The sequence below is a fragment of the Amphiura filiformis genome, unplaced genomic scaffold (genome assembly GCF_039555335.1).
Source record: "Amphiura filiformis unplaced genomic scaffold, Afil_fr2py scaffold_29, whole genome shotgun sequence".
Lineage (NCBI taxonomy): Eukaryota > Metazoa > Echinodermata > Ophiuroidea > Amphilepidida > Amphiuridae > Amphiura > Amphiura filiformis.
In genome coordinates this window covers 786,675-811,464 of record NW_027305493.1, presented here as the reverse complement: position 1 = coordinate 811,464, position 24,790 = coordinate 786,675, and the positions used below count along the sequence as shown (strand labels likewise).

Below are 24,790 nucleotides of genomic sequence, written 5' to 3'. Positions count from 1 at the left end.
TTCACAGAAATATTTTTCCTGAATATTCATCCCTGAAACAAAATATCTCAGAAACAAAATTTCTCCCCCCTTGTATCTATTTTAAATTTATGTATTAATCTCAAAAAAATATTTATCTCGGAAAAATATTTATCCCAGAAAAAATATTTCTCGACAGAAAATTGAAACTTAAGGGGTGGGGTATGAACGTTTGGACAGTATTTATTTTGGGACATTAGAGCACATCAGACATATCGAATTGCATTCTGAATATGAAGAATGTCATTCTGATATCAAATAATTTTGATTTTTTGAAATTCGCAATTTAATACACATTTTATGGCAAATGATTAAAAATTGATATTTTTGATATTTAACAGTAGGCCTACTTGAAGTAAACTTTATAAATCTGATGATTTATACTTAAAGTGTATGTAGGTGGGATGAAAAGCCGACGATCAATTGAACATTTTGACCTTTCGTATTGAAGATATGGATTTTTTTCCCAAAACACCAAGAAAAAATAGGTCTTTTTGGGAAAAAAATCCATATCTTCAATATGAAAGGTCAAATTTGTCAATTGACCGTCGGCTTTTCCTCCCTGCTACATACACTTTAAGAATATATCATTCGATTTATATAATTTACTTCGAGGACTGTTATATATCAAAAATTTGAAAAATATCAAATTTTTATAATTTGTCATAAAAGTTGTATTATATTATGATTTTCAAAAAATGAAAATTATTTGATATCAGAAAGACATGCTTCGTATTCAGAATGCAATTCGATAGGTCTGAGGTGCTCTCATGTCCCACAAAAAATACTGTTGAAACGCAATAAACGCTCATTTTAGATCCCTTAAATGATTTAATGAAAATTGTAGATTCAAAGTGAACACATAGACGTCGTCTGTCTACCTTGTTTACAGACTGATTTACTTGGCTCCAGTTTTCCAGCGGATTACACGGTATTAGTCCAATAATAACGAAAGATAAGTAATAAGTAGTATATAATTGCAAACGTAAATAATAAATAACCCCAATCAACCCGTGTTTTCAAATCCAGATTGAAGTTGGCTGGCCCAGATCGGATTAAATTTTGACATAGGGCCTACATCTTTATGAACATGATAAGCGTGTGCACTGGTACATTTTGATGCCAAAGATCGAGAGGTTGGGGAAAAAAAGAATAATAATAAAAACCCGGAAAAAACCCTCAAGTTTTAAACTTATTTAGCTACCTGAACGTATACTAGTTTTGATACAGTTTTTGGTTTAATAAATAATCCATGTAAAAATAATAAGTTTTGGCTGGACCCCAACTAATTAGGCTTACTTTTAACCGTGTATTTATGGATTTAAACTATTTTACTCCTTTTGGAAAGTTGCCATAGGATGTGGGAGAAAAAAATACTAATTTAATTGCCAATTACCGTGAATATTTTACCATGGCTAACTTTAGTATAGGCCTATTTATACCACCCAATCATTAATTTACTTATTTGATGCAGTATCATATAATGATACGCCGGATATCTTACTTCGATTCGGGATATTTTGATTGTGAATGCAGGGTTGCCATACCTGCGATTTGGTATCCCAATTGGGCCGCTTTTGGGCTACTTAAGTTTTTCAGCAAGTTTTAGTTTTGCTATTAAAAACAAAGCAACAATGTTTTTGAGCATGAGATTTGTGGATCAAATTCACATAAAAATTCAATTTTAAAGCTAATTGGTCTCGAAAGGCTATCTTTTAGAATACCCTACCATTTTTTACATTCACAGTGTATGTGTATGGGTCGTTCATAAAAGACCCTCATTGAAAATCTACAGTGGTAGGGTATTCTAAAAGAAATCCTCTCGAAATGCCCCCTAAAATGGATTCTGACATTACATTTTGGGTGACTTTTTGTAAATTTGTGCGACATTTCAAATATCGCGCCATATCGCGCCCGTGAACTGGGCTGCCAAGTTACCTTATTTTAATGGCCAATTATTATGAACATTTCGATTTATCAAAGTCCGTCTTTCTTGTTCTTTTCCGGTTATCCAAAATGAATGTTGCTGCCAGTGATCGAACTTTTGCATTCAGTAAGTTAATATTAAACAAAAAAATTGGATGGTACTAGTAAGGCCAAGTAAAGATAAAAATATGTTTCTCGTCCGGGTTTTTAAAAATTAGGATGATGAGGGGCTTTTTATTTTCTATTTTTTATTGAAAAACGATGCTAAATACCTGTATTTGGCACCATGGTATTCGACATTCAGATTGATATCTGAGAAAAAGGAGGAGGCCCTTTTTATTTTATTCTTCTTAAATGATGTATTATGCATTTACAAAGCTGTAAAAAAAAAGTTTCAACTTCTGAAACATTTTTTTTCAACAAGTTATAACGGAAAGTTTACAAAATAAAAAGAAATTTGAAAAATCTTCAAAAAAGGATGAGGGCGCGGAAGAGAAACGTAAACATGTATTTTTTTTACTCGGCCTAATCAACCAATGAACTGTCTAGAATTTGTGAGTAATGAGGGTTAAAAAGTTGTTTCTCGTTGCTCGCATTTCGTTTTTGAGCAATTTTACCGCGATTTCGGTTTTTAAAATGTTATTTAAGAAATCCAGAAGAACATATTTTCAAGTATTAAATGAATGGCAGATCATTTCAAAAGATTACATTTGATTGTTTGATAATTATGGAATCAATAAATTCTATGAATATTAAACCAAAAACACTTTTCGTATCTAACCTACTCTGCATTGATTTGGCCAATAGAAATATCCAAAAGGGAGAGAATTTGTGACAATGCATTCAACAAGTCCAAAAAGGGCAATTTTTAGAGGTTATGTCCACTTTTTACACCCACAAAAATCTGCACTTTCTTTTTCGAAAAGGGCACACTTTTTGGAAGTCCAGTACCCTCCATCCAGACCTGCGTACGAATTATAAGCACAAAATAGGCAAAACTATTATTTTCAAGGGCACGAGAGAGGGCGATATACCGTTTTGGTCGCATCCAGGTGGTGGCCGCATTGCATTCTCTAAATTCAGTAAATTTTCGTCGTCAACCGTGTTATTGAATGGGATTATTTTGAAATTTTAAAACGCAAACAAACAGGCCTATGTTAATAAATAATATAAATACAAGCTAAAACCGTTGGGGTTCGATAATGAACCCCACAAAACTAACCAAGTATATTGAAAATGCCATACGGCCGGGCGCTTTCACAAGTTGCCGGCTCGATCATGTCAGCCACCACCTGGTCGCATCAGTGATATTAAAAATATGACAAATTAAAGCTAATATTAAAACTGATTAAAAACGTTGATCATATCTTGTTTAATTATCATTGTAGTGAATTCAAGGAAAACAGCCAAAGCTATTGATTTCAATATTCCTTCAGCGGCGGAACTTCGGTTGATTTTTAGATTTTCATCATCATCACCATCATCATCATCATCATCATCATCATTATCATTATCATTATCATTATCATCATCATCATCATCATCTTCATCTTCATCTTCATCCATCATCATTATCATCATGTTAAATTATATCATGTTTTTTGCTTCATGTCTTTTGCCGCAACATGCTAGTGATCTATACAGTTTCAGGACGGACGTCTCTTTGCTGCCCTCATCATAGTCTAGGATAGGAAACGCTCTTTATGTGTTTTGGCAGGAAATTAAGGTAAGAACCGCTGTGCATTAATAGAAACAAAATCAAAGAGAAAATCGCCGCTTGCATGTTACAGAAATTGTTACAATGAATTAATTCACTGAATTTTTTATACCATAATTTTCCACTTCCATATTTGTTTTTATTACTCAAAACAAATTTCCATTTTTCTTACTTACACAATCATGTTCAGAATTTTTACCCCCTTCCCCTCTCTTACGTGCGCATTATAAATAGTGTCAGAGAAACTCGCGGCGGCTATTGAAAACGCCTATGAGAACACTGCCCATGTTACCACACCAAATGGAATCACTGACGACTTCCTAATTCAGGCTGGAGTCCCGGGCGCGGGCTGGAGTAGTACAGGGGGACACCTGTGCACCATTTCTATTCATAATGTTTACAGTCGACTATGCTCGCAGGAAACATGGGAATGAAGATAGTCTAGGGCTGACACTAAAAACCAGAAAAAGTCGGAGGATAGGCCCGCAAACAATTACAGACCTCGACTTCGCTGATGACATAGCACTATTGGACGACAGTCTCCGAGATGCCCAAGAGCTACTCCATCTTGTTGAGACTGCAGCACTTACAGTCGGTCTCAGCATGAATACCAAGAAAACCAACACCAAGGCAATGGTTTGCAATATGGCCCATCCCCAATCCAAACGCTTGATGACAGCGATCTTGAAATAGCTGACGACTTAAAATACCTTAGCGCTTTGATTGGTCATGTTGGTAGCAGTGAAAGGGACTTTAACTTAAGGAGGGCCTGCAAGTATATGAAAATGAGCAAGATATGTAAGAGACTAAGAGCAGCCTGCTTAGAAATCTAAAACCAAGTTTTTCACCACCATAGTTGAATCAGTCCTGATGAATGGTGAAGAAACCTGGACAATTATATACATCAAAGTTTAGGAAGGCGCTTGATGGTTGTTACACAAGACTACTGAGAAAAGCACATGAGGAGCTGTTCTGCAATCTCTCCCCAATTTCCGACCGAAAGACTGAAAATGAAAAGGCTGAGATTTGCTGGACACTGTGTTAGAAGTGAAACAGAGGCAGCTTCCAGAGTTTTGCTGCCAGTGACAGCCTATACGCATTACATGTAAAAGATCAAGAGGACAACCACGGAAGGACTACATTAAGCAATTAATCAGTGGGCTAGAAAGACGAGACATTTGGAACTGCATGCAGAACAGAGTTTGTTTGGAGACAACCACGGAAGGACTATATTTTATCGAGGATACTGGGCTAGAAAGACAAGACAGTTGGAACTGCATGCAGAACAGAGTCGTGTGGAGACAACCACGGAAGGACTACATTTTATCGAGGATACTTGGCTAGAAAGACAGGATATTTGGAACTGCATGCAGAAGAGAGTCGTGTGGAGAGCCATCAACAGAGTCCGACAAAACAAGTCGACCTAAGCAAACAAGTAAACAAGTAAATAACTTAAAGGATGATTTCGTGATCCTAACATCCTCTTTTTATGACATTTTTCAGTAGATATCCATGAAAAAAGCTTATTCCCAAAATTTGAGTTGATTCCGATTTTGCGTTTGTGAGTTATGCATGAGTATGTGTACGTATGACACGGCTCCATCTAGGCCACTGTTGTAATTTCGTTCTGGTATACCAGAACGAAATTCAAATTTGACGATATTTTTGCTAAACGAATTAATCTGCAAGAATTTTTTTTGGGGGGGTGAGGTTGTGGATCACGAAAAGTATGCCATATTTTAAAATTTTGAAAATCATGGACGGCCACTAAAGAAGAGGACATTCTTAGCCTTATCAACAAAAAACAAAAACATTTGAAAAAGGGACCCATCCATAGGCCTACACCAGAGTTGTCCTAGAAAAAAGGGTCTTTGATAATAGTATAGCAAAATGACACCCATGTTTGCAACATGTCCCCATTTGTTCATTTGTACAGAGTCAGTGGCGTAGCTGTGGGGGGGGGCAGGGGGAATTGTCTATTTGAGCCCCCGCCCCTAGTGCAAGGAAAAAGAGGAAAAGGAGGAGAAAGAGGAAAAAAGAGAGGGAGAGGAGGGACAGAGAGATGGGGAATCCATACGATATGCAAGACCATGCGATTATTACCGTATCAATAAGCCTGATCAAAATTGTCTATATGGGTCCCCCCCCTCCCAAGTGCAGGGAAATTTGGTGGATATGGGGCCCCGCCCCATACAGGCTTGCCCCCCCTGGAAAAACCCAGCTACGCTGCTGTACAGAGTCCCCCCGAATATAAACAACCGACAATTTCAGGTGACCAATGTGTTGTGACATGAATAAAAATAGGTTGAGTCATATAACATTAGTCAAGCCTTCTGTTTGAATTGAAACGTAGGCCTAATTAATTATAGGCGGTCGTGTGTCTTGAGCTCGCCACCAAAAAAAGGTGGCGACGTTACATTTTACCAAAGTCGACTCAAAACAAATGATGATATCTCTGTCAAGCAAGAAGTTATTGTTATGCTTGTGGTATCATTTTATTGCTAAATAAAATGCACTTTCAACCCTGTAAAAAGAAATACTTCAACTTTTTAATACTAACACTGTGCTTCATAGAATTCAGAATGGGCAGGGTGGCGGTGGTGGGGATGTGGTGGTGGGGATGTGGTACACACAAACTCTATGGGATTGGTATTTTAGTGCGTAATCTGCTTCTGTAAAGGCTGTAAATTGGATTTGGACTCTATTTAGCATCTAAAAGACTCATGGCCTTACAGCTAAACAATTCTACTAATTGTTTTTAATCATTTATGATTGGTTTAGTCTAGAAAATACAAACTTTTCCATACAAAACTGCCCGTTGTCATATTAAACACTGTAGTAAGTAATGCAGATGTCTTCAAAATCTAAAAGTTACTGTAAAATTTTAATTACTTATCCTATCATAGTCAAAGTATAGATTTTCTGAAGGGAAATTTGACGAGGAATCTAAATATGGACATATTTTTTCTGTATGGGTTAGGGGGAAAATGTTTAGGTTCAAAATATGTTGAATTGTAAAAAAATCTAACATTCTTTGGGACACCCTATATTCCGAGATTACCAAACAGCTGTGATTTCGGTTTCTTCCAAAGTCAGTTGGGTCTCCATATCCTCTAACCAAATGAATGTTGTTTACTTCCAGTTTATTACTTTAAGTTGGTAATAAGCAATGCATTGAGTGACCCATTTTTTATCAAAATCTTTTTTATTCCACCCTGTATAACTTGCAGGTCACCCTGTATAATGAGTTGAAATGTATATATATTTGAATTGCTTATGCCTTCAGCTTTCCAAAAATGTATACTTTTGCTAGTTTAGGGTTGATGATTGTCGAGATAATCTAATTAGAAACCCGGTTGGTGTAAAAATTCATAATATTTGTCATGTAACGCTAAGGGTGGCGAGTTCAGGACACACGACCAGGCTAGGTCTACATGTGCAAAGAAAAGTGGGTATATGCATGAATATATACCAGATGATCGCCAATAGCCGCCAATGTCAATGATCGCTTTAAAAATGGATTGTAGGCCTACGCGTGAAGCTGGACATACTGGAGTAGAGGTCCGTGTAAAGGTATCCTAGTGTTTTTCATGAACAAATCACCCTTGACGATGTTTGTTTATATTAGTTTCAGGAATGAGCAATTTAGCTTTGAATCGGTGCAGAAGGGCTATATTGTTGTTTTTTTACTTTTAAAAATTTTCGCGGCAAGATGTTTCAGGTGTTTTGCGCATGTGTATACAGCGCCATGCTGCCTCTCGGTCGCTTCCTACGCATGCGCACACTAGTTAGGGAATGACCCGGAACCCGGAACAAGGAACAACAACGATGGATTTACTTGGAATTGCAGCAAAGTCCATTGTGGTCCGTCATCGTTTCATGCATACATGAATGTACCAAGTCTTTATCGTTTATTTCCTGCATACATGAAATAGTTGGATGTACCGTCAGATGGCTGTTTGTAAATCAGCAAAACTCGTACCTTACTGCAGTTAGGTCGAGATTTCGGGTGTCCGTGTATTTTTTAGTTCAAGTTGCCCATGAACTAAAATGTACAAGTAGACATTTAAGCTTACAACGTAAGTTACACAGGCATGATAGATAAGTCGTAATGCTATGACCACGGGTCCACACAGCTTAACTTACTGGATAACTATATAGCTTCAAATATAAACACCGTACGGTACTTCATTACTCGAGAACTCTAGCTTTGAATTTGCACACGATAGTTACGCATTCGATGCTAGAAACGTTACTATTATTTTTGGTGGGATACCGTTGACAGTTTTTGCAATGGATTTCGATGAGTCAATTGTATCTTGACTCGGAGTAAAATTTGCCAATTTTCAACAGTCTACTTAAAGTTTGTTGAAGTGCAATTTTAGTAACATTGATGTTTTCACCAGTCATGATCTGCTGTGTTTACTTCTGAACTTCCATTGCCTTATACATGTATATATCATGCTTTAGCGAATCCCACTAGATGTTGAATGCAATGGTTTCTAGATTCGAATGTGAAGCTATCCATGAGCAAATTTGTGGCTAGATAGATTTCTCGAGCAAATTCAATGCTAAAGTCACATCCATTACTATCGTTTTTCTGTAGATCAGCGTTGACGTACATCTTTTGTAACAGATGTAACTTACTGATTATTCTGTTGATCTTTAAATTTGGATGGAGGCTATTTCGATGAGTCATCTGTATCTTGTCTGCAGGGCCCGTGTTAGACCAGCTTCGGCTGAATCGGGCTACCCTGGGTAAACATGTATTAAATAAATAAATAAATCTTTGGAGTAAAGGGTGCCTATTTTGAACAGTCTACATTGTAAAATTTAGTTGAAGTGCAATTTTTGCAACATTTTTGATGCGATCACCGCTGTGATCGGCTGCGTTTACTTATAGAACTTACATTGCTTTACATGGTGTATGTAATGCATCATCAATTTTTACTAAATTTCGATAGCAGTGGACTCTACCAAGAATTTAGAAAGAATAGACAATTGGGTAACCGTAACTTCCATTTGAAATACTCACTCCAGTTGTGGAAGATATAAGTAAAGACATAATACATGTAGTATGAGTTGCAAAATGATTAACCCTCACCAATAACATTTGAAAAACATACTCCCCCTGTGAAAGATATTTCCAAAATCTTCCACAGTGGAAGTGTGGATTGTAAACGGAATAGCCCAGTGTTACCCCAGTGGGCACAGGTTAGGATTTCGACGTTGAATCAACGTTGATACAACGTCGAAGTTTCAACCTAACCTAATTTCAACCTGATTTCAACCTAGGCGTTAGTTGAAATCGGGTTGAAATTTCAACGTTGATACAACGTTGAAATTTCAACCTGATTTCAACTAACCTATTGGTTGAAATCGGGTTGAAATCAGGTTGAAGTCCATCAGGTTGAGGTCCATTTGCAAATACAACGTGATTTCAACCTGATTTCAACGTCGAAATTGATTTCGACGTCGAAATATCAACCTGATTTCAACGTGATTTCAACGTCAGTTGTGCCCGCTGGGTACTCTTACTAGTTTGGTCAAATAAATAAACCAATTTTGCATTTTTAATTCACAGGTTCACAGTAAGCAGTCTTGAAGCTCTATATTACAGTCTCCGAAATTGGTGAGACACCAAAAAAGGCTCTACTATCAAATATCATCAACTTTGCTAAATATTTTTGATCAAATTTACGGCTCCCTGCACACCATGTACCTGGTAGTACTTCTGTTTCTTCACTTGCAGCTTGTTTTGGCACAGAATAGGTCATGTTATGTGTATAATAACAATGGTAAGTACTGGTACTGTGAGTAAGGTTTAATGTTTCCCTAGAGAAGTCCTTTTCAGAGGGCTGAGCTTTCTTAAGATGGCACTCGCTAGAGTCCAAAAAGCTCAGCCCTCTGAAAAGGACTTCTTTATAGGGAAAGATATCGAACCTTACTCATGTTTACCGACATAGAGTACCAAGTAATTTCAAATCGTAATGGTAAGTACTGTACTACTCTTGTTATATTAAAAGCAAGTACGAAACAAGTCCACATAATTTGTTCAAATTACAGTTTTAGCCTAAGTCTCCTATCCGACTATTGTTCCAACATTATTGTGCTTGAAATGCGTAAGTAGTATTGATCAATGGGACTTATCCATTGCAGCCATTTTTATATATCCCATTTTCGCTGAAAATGGGTTCCAGTTGAAATCCATAAACCCCTTATGAAAGACCTACCCTTAAATTCCTTAATCGCCAGGGATGTGTAGATTTGAAATGGAGTAACCCATTCAGGTAACCTTATTTGAAATTCATACTTCTTGTGTGGAAGATGGAGGTCATATATTTCATAAGGGGTACAATGTATATAAACTTGAACTGCCCTAAAATATTGTTTGTAATGTTCTCTTCTGGAGATCATTTTATGTGAGCAGTGGGGACACTGATGGAGGTGGGATTTTGGCCCCAAAATTGGGCTTCCCATGGTTTCTCCATAGTTAAAACAAAAATCATTGATAATCCCACTATTCCTAAATTGAATGAGTGGTTCCATTTGAAATCTACACCCCCTGTGCGGGAGATTAAGGTCAGATCTTACACGGGGATCTTACATAAGGGGTGTATGAATTTCAACTGGAATAGTGTGAAATTTCCAAAAAGTGGACCATTTCCCTTAATAAATTAATTGCTTGCATGCTAAAAGTTGACTGCAAAACATAACCCCCTAAAATGGACCTTTCAGGCTAATTTGAATGGTTTTTAAGCGTTATAAAGTGAACCCTTTTAATATTTCTTTATAATTTGGACCTTCTCATGTATATTTTCAATATTTTCCCCTAAAAATGTGCACATTTTGTCAATTGAGGAGGGGGGGGTACAATCCCTATACCCCCTTCAGCATTCTATTTATCTTGTATTTATACAGGAGGCGAGTTAAACATTACAGAAACACAAACCACTCCGCAAGAAATAGTGCATGACCGACGCCTCTCGCTATACTGTTATGCAGATAACTTCTGTCAAATTGAGTGGTTCAGAGAGGGTATACCAATGAACGGCTATAAGAATCTGTGGAATTTTCCCTCTGATTACCAAGAGCAATGGATGCATTTGCCGCCAACGGATGATAACAACCAGACGTTGAAGTTTGATAAGTTTACCTGTGATGCTGAAGGGAGATGGACCTGTGCCGTGTCAGGAGAGGAGAATCAATTGAACCGTACTATGGAAATTATAGTCACAGGTACTAATTTGTGTTATATTTATGTTGTATTTATTCAGGAGGAGAAATAAACATTACAGAAACACAAACCACACCACAAAAAGTAGTGAATAAACACAGCCTAACATTATACTGTCATGCAAAAAATTTCTGTCGAATTGACTGGTTCATAAACGGTAAACCAATGTGTGATCCTGGCTTTGAGCATCCGTGGAATTTCCGATCAGATAGGCAGAAGCAATGGCTGCGTTTGCCACCAACGGATGATAACAACCAGACGTTGCAGTTTGATAGAGTTTACTGTGAGGCGGAGGGACAGTGGACTTGTGTGGTGTCGGGAGAGGAAAAACAAGTGAATCATACCATGGAAATTATTGTCACAGGTAGATATGCCATTATCAGGTGACGTCAGATCTGCTAACACGGGATGCCAAGCAAGCCTAATAAACAAAAAAATGGTAATCATAACAGCATTCTAATAAAGACAAAATGAGCTATTCCAGGTGAAATCCATACCCCCTATGGAAAACATAACCTAAAGGGTATGAAACCAATGAATGGTCCTGACTTTGAGCATCTGTGAAATTTCCCTCTGATGAACAGAAGCAATGGATGCAAAGATAACAACCAGACGTTGATGTTTGATCGAGTTTTCTGTGAGGCGGAGTGGACTTATGCTGTGTCAGGAGAGGAAAAACAGGTGATCCATGCCTTGGAAATTAAAGTCACAGGTTGATATCACACTAACATGGGACATCAGATCTGCTAACCCGGGATGCCAAGCAAGCCTAACAAATGGTGATCATAACAGCATTCTAATAAAAACAAAATGAGCTATTCCTGGTAAAATCCATACCCTTATGGAAAACATATTTTAGAGGGTATGAAATCAATGAATGGTCCTGACTTTGAGTATCTGTGAAATTTCCCCTCTGATGAACAGAAGTAATGGATGCAAAGATAACAACCAGACGTTGATGTTTGATCGAGTTTTCTGTGAGGCGGAGTGGACTTGTGCTGTGTTGGGAGAGGAAAAACAGGTGATCCATGCCTTGGAAATTATCACAGGTGGATATCACACTAACATGGGACATTAGGTCTGCTAACCTGGGATGCCAAGCAAGCCTAAATATGGTGATAAATGGTGCAAATGGCGAGCATTGACGCAGTCTAATAAAAGCAAAATGAGCTATTCCAGATTAAATCAATCCATATATATAGGCCTACCCCCTATGGAAGACACAACTTCAATCTTAATCTTCCACACAGAGAGTGTGAATTTCAAATAGGGTTACCTGAATGGGTGAATCCATTTGAAATTTACACCCCCTCTGTGGGAGATTAAGGTCATTTCTTTCATAGGGGGTGTATGGATTTCAACTGGAATTGTCCATTAAATGCTTTTTTAAAACTGCTGTTGTTAATTGAAATGTATTATTTTCCTCGAGTCGATCAGGAACAGAAATGATCTCCTTGACCAGGATTTGAACCTGGGACCTCTGAGTATCTATCTGAGTGTTCTAACCATGCAGCTGAACTAATATAGGCCAAATATTCCATTCCCCTATTTTTTCCGCTTCTCTATACAGCACTATTTTTTTAGGATTAAAAATATTATCCTGTTTTGCCAAATGAAACAGCTAAATTCTAATCCTTTAGTTCTAAATGGTAAGGAAAGTGAAATTTTAATCTATGGTAAATTTCTGGACATAAGGGCCCAAAACATGCGTTTTTAGGGCATTTTCCATGCTGTAACAATAAAGCCCTAAGACTGGTACAAAGGCACATTTTCTAATCTTTATTTTGTAATTATGAGCTAACTCTTAGCTAATACTAAAGATTTTGATTGCTTAGACTTGTCTCAAGCCTTAGAATTTGGTGGCTACAATCGATCGTAAGAAAGTGTGCAAAATTGCATTTTTTTAGCCCATTTCCCCTCAAATTGTTAAAATATTAAAATTGCCAGTTAGCTGTTTCATTTAGCAAAACAAGATAATATTTGTTTTATTCCAAAAGAATTAGTGCTGAGGATAAATAATGTATTAAATCAAGAGAAAATATTGTGATCAAGATTTCAATTCAAATCCTGCGCAAGGTTTTTAAAAATTAGTTTCTTCTTTTGACCGACTCGAAAGAATGAATTTAGTCCTTGTTCAGTTAGGTAATGGGGCTGCGCATCCTGCATAAGAACATATAAACACAATGGGGAATGATTGTTTGCTACAAGAGGAAACTGATTAAATTAAAAGAAAGAAAGTTTACCAACCCACAGACTATAGTATTGGGACCGCCATGGGTACGGGTACGGATCCGAAATCAAAATAGGGCGTGAGTACGGGTCCGGGTCCAATTGAGACTCGAGTATGGAAACGAGTGTTACAATTATACAAAACAACAAATATTCACAAATCCCGACTGGCACTCGAGTATTAAAACGAGTGTTACAATTAAACAAAACAACAAATATTCACAAATCCTGACTGGCACACAACCCAACTTGGAAAAAGTAAGGTAATGTACTGGTATGGGATTCGAACCCACAATCTTCTGATTTCTAGATGATTCCTTGGACCCCATTTTCTGCCCACACTTGGTCACCATATCTTAATGAAATATTCTCAAACAATATAAAACTTATACAAATTAATACATCATGAGTAGTTTGGGCATCTTATGCGCATGCCCCCAAAGCAACCAGCTCTACCGTAACAGACCTACTACAGTCAACTATCTGGTTCCAGACCCAAGGGAAGACCCAGAAGAAAGTGGTTTGAGGGAGTCAAACTGCTGCTGATCAGGCACAACACCAACATGACAGTTGCTACTCATGGAGCCCAAGATAGAGAGACTACCTATAATTTCCCAACGACTTCGTATCGAACAAGTGGCAGCCAAAAATAAATTACAAATACTTAAGGGATCTAAAATGAGCGTTTATTGCGTTTCGACAGTATTTTTTGTGGGACATGAGAGCACCTCAGACCTATCGAATTGCATTCTGAATACAAAGCATGTCTTTCTGATATCAAATAATTTTCATTTTTTGAAAATCACAATATAATACCAATTTTATGACCAATTATAAAAATTTGATATTTTTCACATTTTGATATATAACAGTCCTCAAGTAAATTATATAAATCTAATGATATATTCTTAAAGTGTATGTAGCAGGAAGAAAAGTTAACGGTCAATTGAACATTTTGACCTTTCATATTGAAGATATAGATTTTTTTCCCAAAAAGACCTAATTTTTGTTGGTGTTTTGGGAAAAAAATCCATATCTTCAATACGAAAAGGTCAAAATTTTCAATTGATCGTCGCATTTCATCCCACCTACATACGTTAACTTCGAAAGTACTGTTAAATATCAAAAATATCAATTTTAATGATTTGCCATAAAATGTGTATTAAATTGCTAATTTCAAAAACCAAAATTATTTGATATCAGAAGGACATTCTTCGTATTCAGAATGCAATTCGATATGTCTGATGTGCTCTAATGTCCCAAAATAAATACTGTCCAAACGTTCATACCCCAGCCCTTAAAAGACACAGAAGGAAAATGATGTTATATGAAATTAACTTCTGAATCAAAACGTAAGGATACTTTTAATAATATAATATGGACAAATGTTACACCAGTGGCGTAGACAGGGTGAGGGCGCGGCTGGGCGCCAGGTGGGGCCAGTGCCCCACTCCCCACTTATCATGGCCGTCGGTAGATGTCAGGCTGTCGGTACTGGACATGCTTTGGATGAAAAAAATTAAGGGTCAACAATAGACAATTTGATGTGCACTGATTGTGCGGGGTGAAGAAACAAAGTATGTGTTGATCAAAGTTGGCTGTGACCCTTGCTTTTCTGCATGTGTACATTGGCTACAACCCCGCCCCCCACACACACACACTTTTTAGATTTTTGAGCGTACTGGGCAAACAAATCGGGGTCAACAATTGACAACTTCCGTTGGCAAAAATATTCCGTCTGTACATTTACAAGTTTACAAGGTTGTGCCACTCTGATTCGAAAAACCTGGCTATGCCACTGTACGTGTTCCACACTGTACCCACCTGCAACCCTATTATATGACCTATACTTAATTATCTTGTTATTAACTATTGTTTTTGTTGCATGTTTTTTTTTTATGTAACAGGTGTTCCATATGAAGGTACACCACTGTGTCCCTTACACGATAACTGCGTAGACACAAAGAAAGAGTTTGGAGAAGAGGTAACTTTATTCTGCCCATGTACAGCTGGTGAAGCCACATCAGAGGTCAAGATTGAATGGTTCAAGTGGGTGGAAGAGTCAGGAGCGGATGAAGAGGAGGATGATGGGGATGAGCATGGACAATGGGTCCCTGTGTCCGAGTTGGGTCAAAATGGCACTACTTATACACTGTCCCAGCCACAGTTTACTCTTTAGTAAGTATATAGCTGTGAAAAAAATTATTTCAACTTTAAAGGAAGGTGACCTGATATATTTGGAAAATCAAATTCTTTAAAACTTATGTAAACATAAAATGATGTCCCTTTCAAACATTCAATGTAAAAAGAACCTTGTTCTTTGTAAATGTGACTAATTCATTATGGAATTACTGACATTTATACAGTGTGATACTGGTAGTCTACAGTGTTTTTATTAATGATAACCATCATGATCCTGTAATAAACTGATATCAAATGAAAGATCCTATTTTTCTCATATTAACATTATTGAAATTAGGAGGTCCAAAAAACTGTTGAATTAATTAGTCTCAAACATGGTATACCACAATTGAGACTTAATTCAACAGTTTTTTAATGATTTCTTCAGAAACATGCCGATTTGGAATGCCTAATTTCAGTATGTTAATGAGAAAAATATGAGTTTTCACCTGATACCCAAATCTGCATTTTGATGGGGTAAGGAGGGGGGGGGGGGGTGAGGTTGTCAATCAGGATACCCACCTTAAATGACAGTCAAAATATAAACAGGCATTGTGTTTTAATCATTCCAGGCATGCTACAAACCACACTCCTCAAGATGTAAACCCGCTCCACAAAGGTGTCGACTGCAGATGACAATTGTTCCAAATTTTAAAATTTAACATTAATTTTTTTATTGTAAAATTGTGCATTTTTCATGGCCATATTTGTAATCAGCATGAAAAATGTATTAAAATGAGTACAAACAACCATAGTATTGGTGTGTAGTGCAAATTTGGACTTGAAGCCTATGGCTAGCATCTCAGCAAAAACAATTAATGTTCTTAATGGCTGTGTCTCGCCGCCCTATTGAAAATTCCTAGTTCCGCCCCTATAATATGAGCTGTGCTTGGGAATTAAAAGTAATGTAGCTCCTTCTCCTTGTAAAAGCAAGTTGGACACATTTGATCAAAAAATTGGCTGGCAGGATCAGTCTCGGTTCGGTCCGGCCTGGATAATGGAACGATAGGCCTACATAATAACATAATAGCCTATCAAAATATGCCATAGTCCTTCACCCCCCTGATTCTAAATACACAGCACCCAAAACCAATTCCTCTTTCTACACAAATTGATGCCACTACACTAATCACACCTCCTATATTGAACGCTAAATTTCAGTGACTGCTCCCCACGCCGATTGATTTTTAATGCTATGTAATCTACATTACCAGTCGTTCTCCATGGACCCGAGGGAGGGTCTAGGCAGGATCGTGTGCTACAGCAAGTTTTGGTGTAGAATCTGCCTCAAACAGAAAAATAACACTGCTTTCTATCCATATGTAACTGAGAATTTGACTAATCGAAATACCCGGTTTATACAAATGTTTTACTCTTTCATTATTATATTTTTTCCCAGTTCATACTGTGAATATTCAGACGAGCCTTCCACTGTTGGTCAGTACCTTACCATTAATAGCCTCTCTGAGAAGGAAGTAGGTGATTATCGAGTAGTCGCAACCAGGATGGATGAGGGCATATACAAGGGCTTAAATAAGTCAGAGATTGTTAATGTTTCAAGTAAGTTGTTAACACAGTTATCGTAAAATTCAGAGTATCAGCTGCATGGTGTATATCTCTCTTATAGCCATAATGTATGATCTTGTGATATGAAATTGGTTAATTAATTAAGGTATACTGGGATGTGCCTAAAAATCCCTGGGTCCCATTTTGGAAAAAAAGGCCAAAAACTGTCAAATCAGCCATTTTTTAGGTAAAAGAATATTCCTAAATATTACAATTTTTCACCCTTTTTCTTTAATAACTGTTTTTTTGTTTCATAATTGTTTTTGCCGCCCCAAGTGTATTACTAGAATAATAAAATAATATTTTACCTTATTTGTTAGGCTCAAAATTAAAAGGGCACATGATCTGACAGTGAACAATCAATCATTTGTTTCAGAAATCTTAGACTATAGTATTTAGTGTCCCCATTTCTCATTGCACAGAATGACTATTCCATGGTGTTTGATTTATTTCACAGGAAAAATTCCACAAGCTCCTATACTAAGCAACACCATAGCCATAGTAATGGCTGTATGTTTTGCAGTTGTTCTTGTAATTGCTGTAGCAATGAGCATCTTATGGTATTTCAGACGGACGGACATTAAATTGTTCATCAAAGACAGATATGGAATGCTGGAAAGTGGAGGTAAGCAAAGATACAGGATTTCATGAAGAACATGTAAGGTTGGTACCCTGCAAACGGAAAACTTTTTACAGAAAATGTTTAAATGTCAGGTTATATAAAGGGTATAAAACGTTTTTAACATTCAGAAAACATTTGTAAAAACTTGATGCAAAACATTCTAACATAATGTTGTTAATTGTTGCAAAAGATTTTACAAATTTTGCTTTTGCTGGGTATGAACCCAAGAATTATGGAAACTTTGGGGCCTCATTACAGCTAAATTGTTGGCCTAAAGTATGTAAAAGTATACATATTTCAAAAAACACAGATTATGCATGCCCATCAAAACAGTTACAGACTGCTATGCGATAGGGTCGTTATGTCGAAAATAAGGTTTTTTTAATATGAGATAGTGATTTGCTATATCAATACATTGGGTTATCCCAGTTGAAATCCATACATCCATCCTTAATCTTCCAAACAGGGAGTGTGAATTCCAAATGGGGTTATCTGAATGGATGAGTTCATTTGAAATCTACACTCCCTCTGTGGGATATTATGGTCATGTCTTCCATAGGAGGTGTATGGATTTCAACTGGAATAGCACATTTTTGTGAAAATATCTCATGAATGTTTTGAGGATCTCAAACTTATTTTGACTGAGTTTGAATCGGAAAAAAGAGGGGGGAAGGCATTCCATTCCGCATTATATTTTTAAAATCTTTGCCAGTTTTGAGACATACTATATAAGAAATTAGTAGCAAAAGGCCTTACATCCACTTTTTAACTTTTTGAGAAAAACACCTTTTTTAATTGTTGATGAATAGAAACTAAAAGAACAGGTTTGGTACAATTCGGAAGGTCAGGTGGTATGAAGGTCAAACAACCACTAAAATGTGTATTTTTACCAACACTATAATGTCATGCCAATAACTCATTTGGACCCAACTCAGAGGTGGATATAAGGCCTTTTGCAACTGAGCTCTTCATTTCTTAAATTATGCTAAATTCTTATTTGTTTTTCAATACCAGATGGTAAAACAATAGATGCATACATTGCCTACAGTGAGAGTGATTCTGATCTCAACTTTGTGTTACACACCCTGATGCCTGCATTACAGAAAGCTGGTTATGTGCCGTTTGTTAAAGACATCGATGCAATACCCGGTGAAAGTAAGTTTATGCTACATAAAGAGTTAACATGGTTTCAGGGTTGTTTTTAAATAAAAAAATCAGATTTAAAAAATTTAAATCAGATTTTTAAAAATTTAAATCCATTTTTTTGTTATTTTTGATTCCAAGAACTGCTATACCCCATGATAAAGTTAAAAGAGTACCAGTGGAATGCTAGTCATATGCACAATCCTATCATATATTTACAAAAAGTCAAAACATGCTTTTACATGTGAAAATTTCAAAGAAAAAATTTGGTAAAATCATGGGGAACAAACATGTTGAATTCTGCACCTTGAAGATGAATTTTGAGCAAAGTGACATCATAGAGGTATTTTAATTGTATGCAAAAGTTGTAGAAGCATTAAGAATGAAGTAAAACAGTCAATTTAAGCAAGAAATTAACTTGCATATATCAAAAAAATCAATGATTTAAATGGGAGTGATTTAAATCAAACAACCCTGCATGGTTTGGAGCATGTTTTGATCACATGGAGGGTAATTTTCCAAAGTGTTTTTTTAAGAAAGGGTTGTTTGTCCGAACACACTTTTCTCTGGAAACCCCCGAAAGGTTTTTACTCCAAAAGAGTATTAGTTTGATGATGGTATATGGGTCATTACTACAAAAAGATTTTTTTATCCAGAATGGGCGTAAGTCTGAAAATGTTAAAACCCTTCTGAAGGATATTTTCTGACAAAACAACACTTTGGAGCAAAAACCTTTCAGAGCAAATCTACTGAAGATAGCAACATGATCAGTGAGTGATATCTAGGAAAGATAGCAATATGGTCATTGAGTGCTAGCTATCTACTGAAGATTGCAATCTGATCGGTGAGGTTATCTACTGAAGATAGCAATATGGTCAATGATTGCTATCTACAGAAGATAGTAATATCATATGATCAGTGAGTACTATCTAGGGAAGATAGCAATATGATCAGTGTGTGCTACTTACTGAAGATAGCAATATGGCCAGTATGGTCATTAAGTGCTATCTACTGAAGACAACAATATCATCAGTTGGTGGTATCTACTGAAGATAAATAATATGCAATATGATCAGTGAGTGCTATCTATTGAAGATAGCAATATGATCAGCTAGTGCTATCTACTGAAGATTGCACTAAAATCAGTGAGTGCAATCTACTGAAGTGAAGACAGAAATATGATCAGTGAGTGATATCTACTGCAGATAGCAATATGGTCAGTGATTGTTATATCACTCATACATAAATTCTAGACAGTTCATTGGTTGATTACCATTTATCATTTTTACCATCACCCTCTCCGTGTGATAGTCTTTACCATCATTGTGCTCTGCCGTAGTGCGCCTGCGCCAGGCCGTGCGCTGACTCTTGGACTCGCCAATGGGGCGCTATGGGGTGGACCCCAAAATATGAAGTATATCACGGCAAAACATGGTGTTATGTTGATGAAAAAATGGATTTCCTACCTTAAATAATATTTTAGTAATAGAATTTATGCATGAGTGATATAAAACAAATATTAACTGTCTTAAATTTGTGTAATGATCGAAATATAATCACTTGGTGAAAGATGTATTGTTCCATTCCAATCCATCTTTCACCTCGTGATTATATTTCGACCATCACACTCATAGACAGTTAATATTTGTATACTATCCACTGAAGATATCATCAGTGGGTGGTATCTAGTGAAGATAGCAACATGGGCTTTGCTATCTACTGAAGATAGCAATATGGTCATTGAGTGCTATCTACAGAAGATAGCAGTTTGGTCAGTGATATCAACAGCTGTGACTGAAGATAGCAGTATGGTCATAGAGTGCTATCTACTGAAGATAGCAATATGATCAGTGAGTGCTATCTACAGAAGATAGCATCATGGTCATTGAGTGCTTTCTACTGAAGATATCAATGTGATGAGTGAGTGATATCTGCTGAAGATAGCAATATGATCAGTGAGTGCTATCTGATGAAGATAGCAATATGATCAGTGAGTGCTATCTACTGAAGATAGCAGTATAGTCATAGAGCGCTATCTACTGAAGATAGCAATATGATCAGTGAGTGCTATCTACTGAAGATAGCATTATGGTCATTGAATGCTATCTGCTGAAGATAGCAGTATGGTAATTAAGTGCTATTTACTTAAGATAGCGATATGATCAGTGAGTGCTATCTACTGAAGATATCAATGTGATGAGTGAGTGTTATCTGCTGAAGATAGCAGTATGGTCATAGAGTGCTATCTGCTGAAGATAGCAATATGATCAGTGAGTGCTATCTGCTGAAGATAGCAATATGATCAGTGAGTGCTATCTGCTGAAAATAGCATTATGGTCATAGAGTGATATCTGCTGAAGATAGCAATATGATCAGTGAGTGATATCTGCTGAAGATAGCGATATGATCAGTGAGTGCTATCTACTGAAGATATCAATGTGATGAGTGAGTGCTATCTGCTGAAGATAGCAATATGATCAATGAGTGCTATCTGATGAAGATAGCAATATGATCAGTGAGTGCTATCTACTGAAGATAGCAGTATAGTCATAGAGTGCTATCTACTGAAGATAGCAATATGATCAGTGAGTGCTATCTACTGAAGATAGCATTATGGTCATTGAATGCTATCTGCTGAAGATAGCAGTATGGTAATTAAGTGCTATTTACTTAAGCTAGTGATATGATCAGTGAGTGCTATCTACTGAAGATATCAATGTGATGAGTGAGTGTTATCTGCTGAAGATAGCAGTATGGTCATAGAGTGCTATCTGCTGAAGATAGCAATATGATCAGTGAGTGCTATCTGCTGAAGATAGCAATATGATCAGTGAGTGCTATCTGCTGAAAATAGCATTATGGTCATAGAGTGCTATCTGCTGAAGATAGCAATATGATCAGTGAGTGGTATCTGCTGAAGATAGCAATATGATCAGTGAGTGCTATCTGTTGAAGATAGCAATATGATCAGTGAGTGCTATCTACTGACGATAACAATATGATCAGTGAGTGCTATCTACTGAAGATAGCTGTATGGTCATAGATTGCTATCTGCTGAAGATAGCAATATGATCAGTGAGTGCTATCTGATGAAGATAGCAATATGATCAGTGAGTGCTATCTACTGAAGATAGCAGTATGGTCATAGAGTGATATCTGCTGAAGATAGCAATATGATCAGTGAGTGCTATCTGATGAAGATAGCAATATGATCAGTGAGTGCTATCTACTGAAGATAGCAGTATGGTCATAGAGTGCTATCTACTGAAGAGAGCAATATGATCAGTGAGTGCTATCTACTGAAGATAGCATTATGGTCATTGAGTGCTATCTACTGAAGATAGCATTATGGTCATTGAGTGCTATCTGCTGAAGATAGTATGGTAATTGAGTGCTATTTACTTAAGATAGCGATATGATCAGTGAGTGTTATCTATACTGCAGATAGCAATGTGGTCAGTTGTTGCTATCTATGGAAGATAGCAATATGATCATTGGTTGCTATCTACTGATAATAGCAATATGGTCATTAAGTGCTATCTATTGAAGATAGCAATATGATCAGTGATTGCTAACTACTGAAGAAATCAATATGATTAGTGAGTGTTATGTACTGAAGATAGCAATAATGATCAGTGAGTGATACCTGCTGAAGATAGTAATCAAAGGCACAATTCAAATAATTGCAATGAATATAGATAACCATAAAATCCATATCTTTGTTTCTTTTTAGCCCTTGTGGAACAGCTTCTGACAGCATTGACCAACAGTCGTCGGTGCATACTGGTCATCTCGCCTGATTTCCTACAAGCTAGACATACTGCCCTCCAGCTAGAAGTTGCCACAGACCAGATGCTGCGCCATCAAAGCAAGATAATACCGCTCTTATTCAAGAGTGTGAATGCAGAAGATCTGAAGAAAGTCAGAGGACTCAAACGAATCTTAGCGGTATTGAAAGAACTTCGATGGGATGATGGCGAAAACGCCAAAAACGAAGGCATTTTTAAAAAGTTACTACTGCGAATGCCTCGTGTGGACCCTGATAAGCTGCAGTTGCCAGCAGATATGCCTTTGAGCTCTCGTTTACTTGGTGGTTTATATGGGAACTCAACGTCGTTTTTAGATGGGAGCCAGTCTTTGAATAGCAGTCAACAGAGTTTGGTCCCTGAGGTGAGGTGTGCGACTGTGGGCAAGACTATACCAAATAACACTTGCCGTCATGGTGGCAATGATGAAGAGAGATCAGTGGCTGTGGGAGAGACAATACCAAATAACACTGGTGACCATAGTGCCAATGATAATAAAGTGGTCGGTGTTTCATTACATGCAACTGTGCCCACTAGGACTGATGCTACTATTGCATAGAGAAAATGTACTTAGAACAGAAAATGTATTTTTATATCTTTTTTACCCACAACTTTATTCCCTGTACTTGAGTCTGTTCAGGGGAGGAAACATGCAATGTAACCACCGGACCCCTTCATAAAACACATATAGTATGCTTATATAATGTATATAGTTTTACAATAATATAAAGACATAATATTTTGTTTTGCTCCACAGCAACGCCCCCAATTTTTCTTGAATTTATTTCTACTTTATGCATGATTGTAATGCCCAATGGTGTTCTAAAATACCATGTGAAAGACTAAGCCTGAAGTGCTTTATTACAGTAAAATTTGAATTTTTATATTAAATCCAGAGATCTCTGGTTTTATTCTGAGTTTTATACTGATCGAGTGATGGCTAAACACATCACATACATGTGCATTATTGAATCGGTGATATATAAACTGTGTGCATATCGCTATCTTTCATCTTGACATATAAACTGTGTGCATATCGCTATTCGTCTTACGTCTTGTTTGTTTGTACATCCCAGCTGTGTGAAGTTCCGCCAATAATCATGATAATAATGCATGCATTGTAGGTGCTGGTATAAAATGTTTTAGTTGCAAAAAAGGGGCATTATTGTCAGTTTTTAAAATGTGTACCAATGTGTCTGAGAATACGAAACAAAAAAAACGTTTTTGTAATTGGTAAAGTTCTTTTAAAGTGTTTTGTTTTACCAGGACCCCTACACTCTTAAAATTAATCCTCACAAATGAATAGAATCTGTTCAAATTTGACAAATATAACTATAGAGAGTTCCCGTGTTTTCAAGCGGAACGGACTACAATAGTGTTTATAACGTGATTCGCACCGCCGTATTCCTCATTCCTTTGATTTGGTCAATGACCCTATTGGTGCTACATTCTACAAAATAACATTTGCTAATTATTGCGCGAGTGTTGGTATTCTGAAAATTGTAAACGGAGTTTAGGTTTCCCTCCAAGATGGCGGGTAACCCAAAACACAGGAACTCTCTATTCCGAAGGGGACACAACAGAATCTTGTCAAAATGACAAGGCCAAATTTCGGCCAGTCTAAACATCAAGCACTCATGGCTGAGTGGTTAAGGCACAGGTCTATAAACCTGAGGTCCTGGGTTCGATTCCCGGGCAGGATCACTTTTTCTTTTCCCATCTGATTCATTCAAATATTTGAATAGATTGGCTTTGTCTTTTTGACAAACATTTTATACTCTTTATATACTTTTATGTAATTCAACATTTAAACGTTTTATGTAAAACATTTGTGGGGAAGTGACCTCAAATTTAAAAAAAAATACATGAAACAAAAACATCGCACAATATCGCACAACAATGTGACTAAGGGGGCTGGCATTTTCTTCAGAAGGGGGTCCCAAAAAAAAAAAAAAATCAGCGTCAATAAAATTGCAACCCCTATTTCGGCAACCAAACATTTTATGACCCCCCCCACTGATACACCTTACCTCCTAAACAGGCTAAACTTGTATTGAAATCAGTCTTTTTGAATAAAATAAACACACTATCTGTGGTCATCTTGTGACTCCCTACATTTCGGTCATCAAAAATTTTACGACCCCCCTATTTTTCTTTCCAAAAATTTATGACCCCCAGTATTTTTGGGACCCACCTCCTTCCTAAGAAAATGCTAGCCCCCTAAGGGCCAAAGCCACTTCTAAGGCCGAAACTTGGTTTCCCCCTTCACAATCCCTTGACTCTTGTTATTTGAAATGGCATGAGTTTTAACTTTATATTAAGGCTACATGCTCTTTTTGGTTGAA

At 36.9% G+C, this 24,790-nt stretch overlaps 1 protein-coding gene across 2 annotated transcripts; it reads left to right on the top strand.

Annotated features, from left to right (window-relative positions):
- The first annotated feature begins 7,512 nt into the window (after nucleotides 1-7,512).
- Nucleotides 7,513-23,363, top strand: LOC140143847 (interleukin-1 receptor accessory protein-like). Of its 2 annotated transcripts, none has more exons than XM_072165657.1 (8): nucleotides 7,513-7,740; nucleotides 9,246-9,459; nucleotides 10,939-11,262; nucleotides 15,035-15,305; nucleotides 16,708-16,868; nucleotides 17,332-17,499; nucleotides 18,511-18,651; nucleotides 22,373-23,363. In XM_072165657.1, the coding sequence occupies exons 2-8, from the start codon at nucleotides 9,378-9,380 to the stop codon at nucleotides 23,002-23,004; spliced, it is 1,779 nt and encodes a 592-aa protein (XP_072021758.1). In that variant the 5' UTR covers nucleotides 7,513-7,740; nucleotides 9,246-9,377; the 3' UTR covers nucleotides 23,005-23,363. The 2 variants fall into 2 exon arrangements, with proteins under 2 accessions (XP_072021758.1, XP_072021759.1); XM_072165658.1 differs by lacking the exon at nucleotides 10,939-11,262 and adding an exon at nucleotides 10,583-10,900 and having other exon boundaries at nucleotides 7,515-7,740.
- Nucleotides 23,364-24,790: the final 1,427 nt, after the last annotated feature.

Coding starts and splice junctions, on each gene's coding strand:
- LOC140143847 (XM_072165657.1), top strand. CDS start 9,378: ATGTACCTGGTAGTACTTCTGTTTCTTCACTTGCAGCTTGTTTTGGCA. Junction 11,263..15,034: donor CATGGAAATTATTGTCACAG/GTAGATATGCCA, acceptor TTTATGTAACAG/GTGTTCCATATGAAGGTACA. Junction 17,500..18,510: donor TGGAATGCTGGAAAGTGGAG/GTAAGCAAAGAT, acceptor TTTCAATACCAG/ATGGTAAAACAATAGATGCA.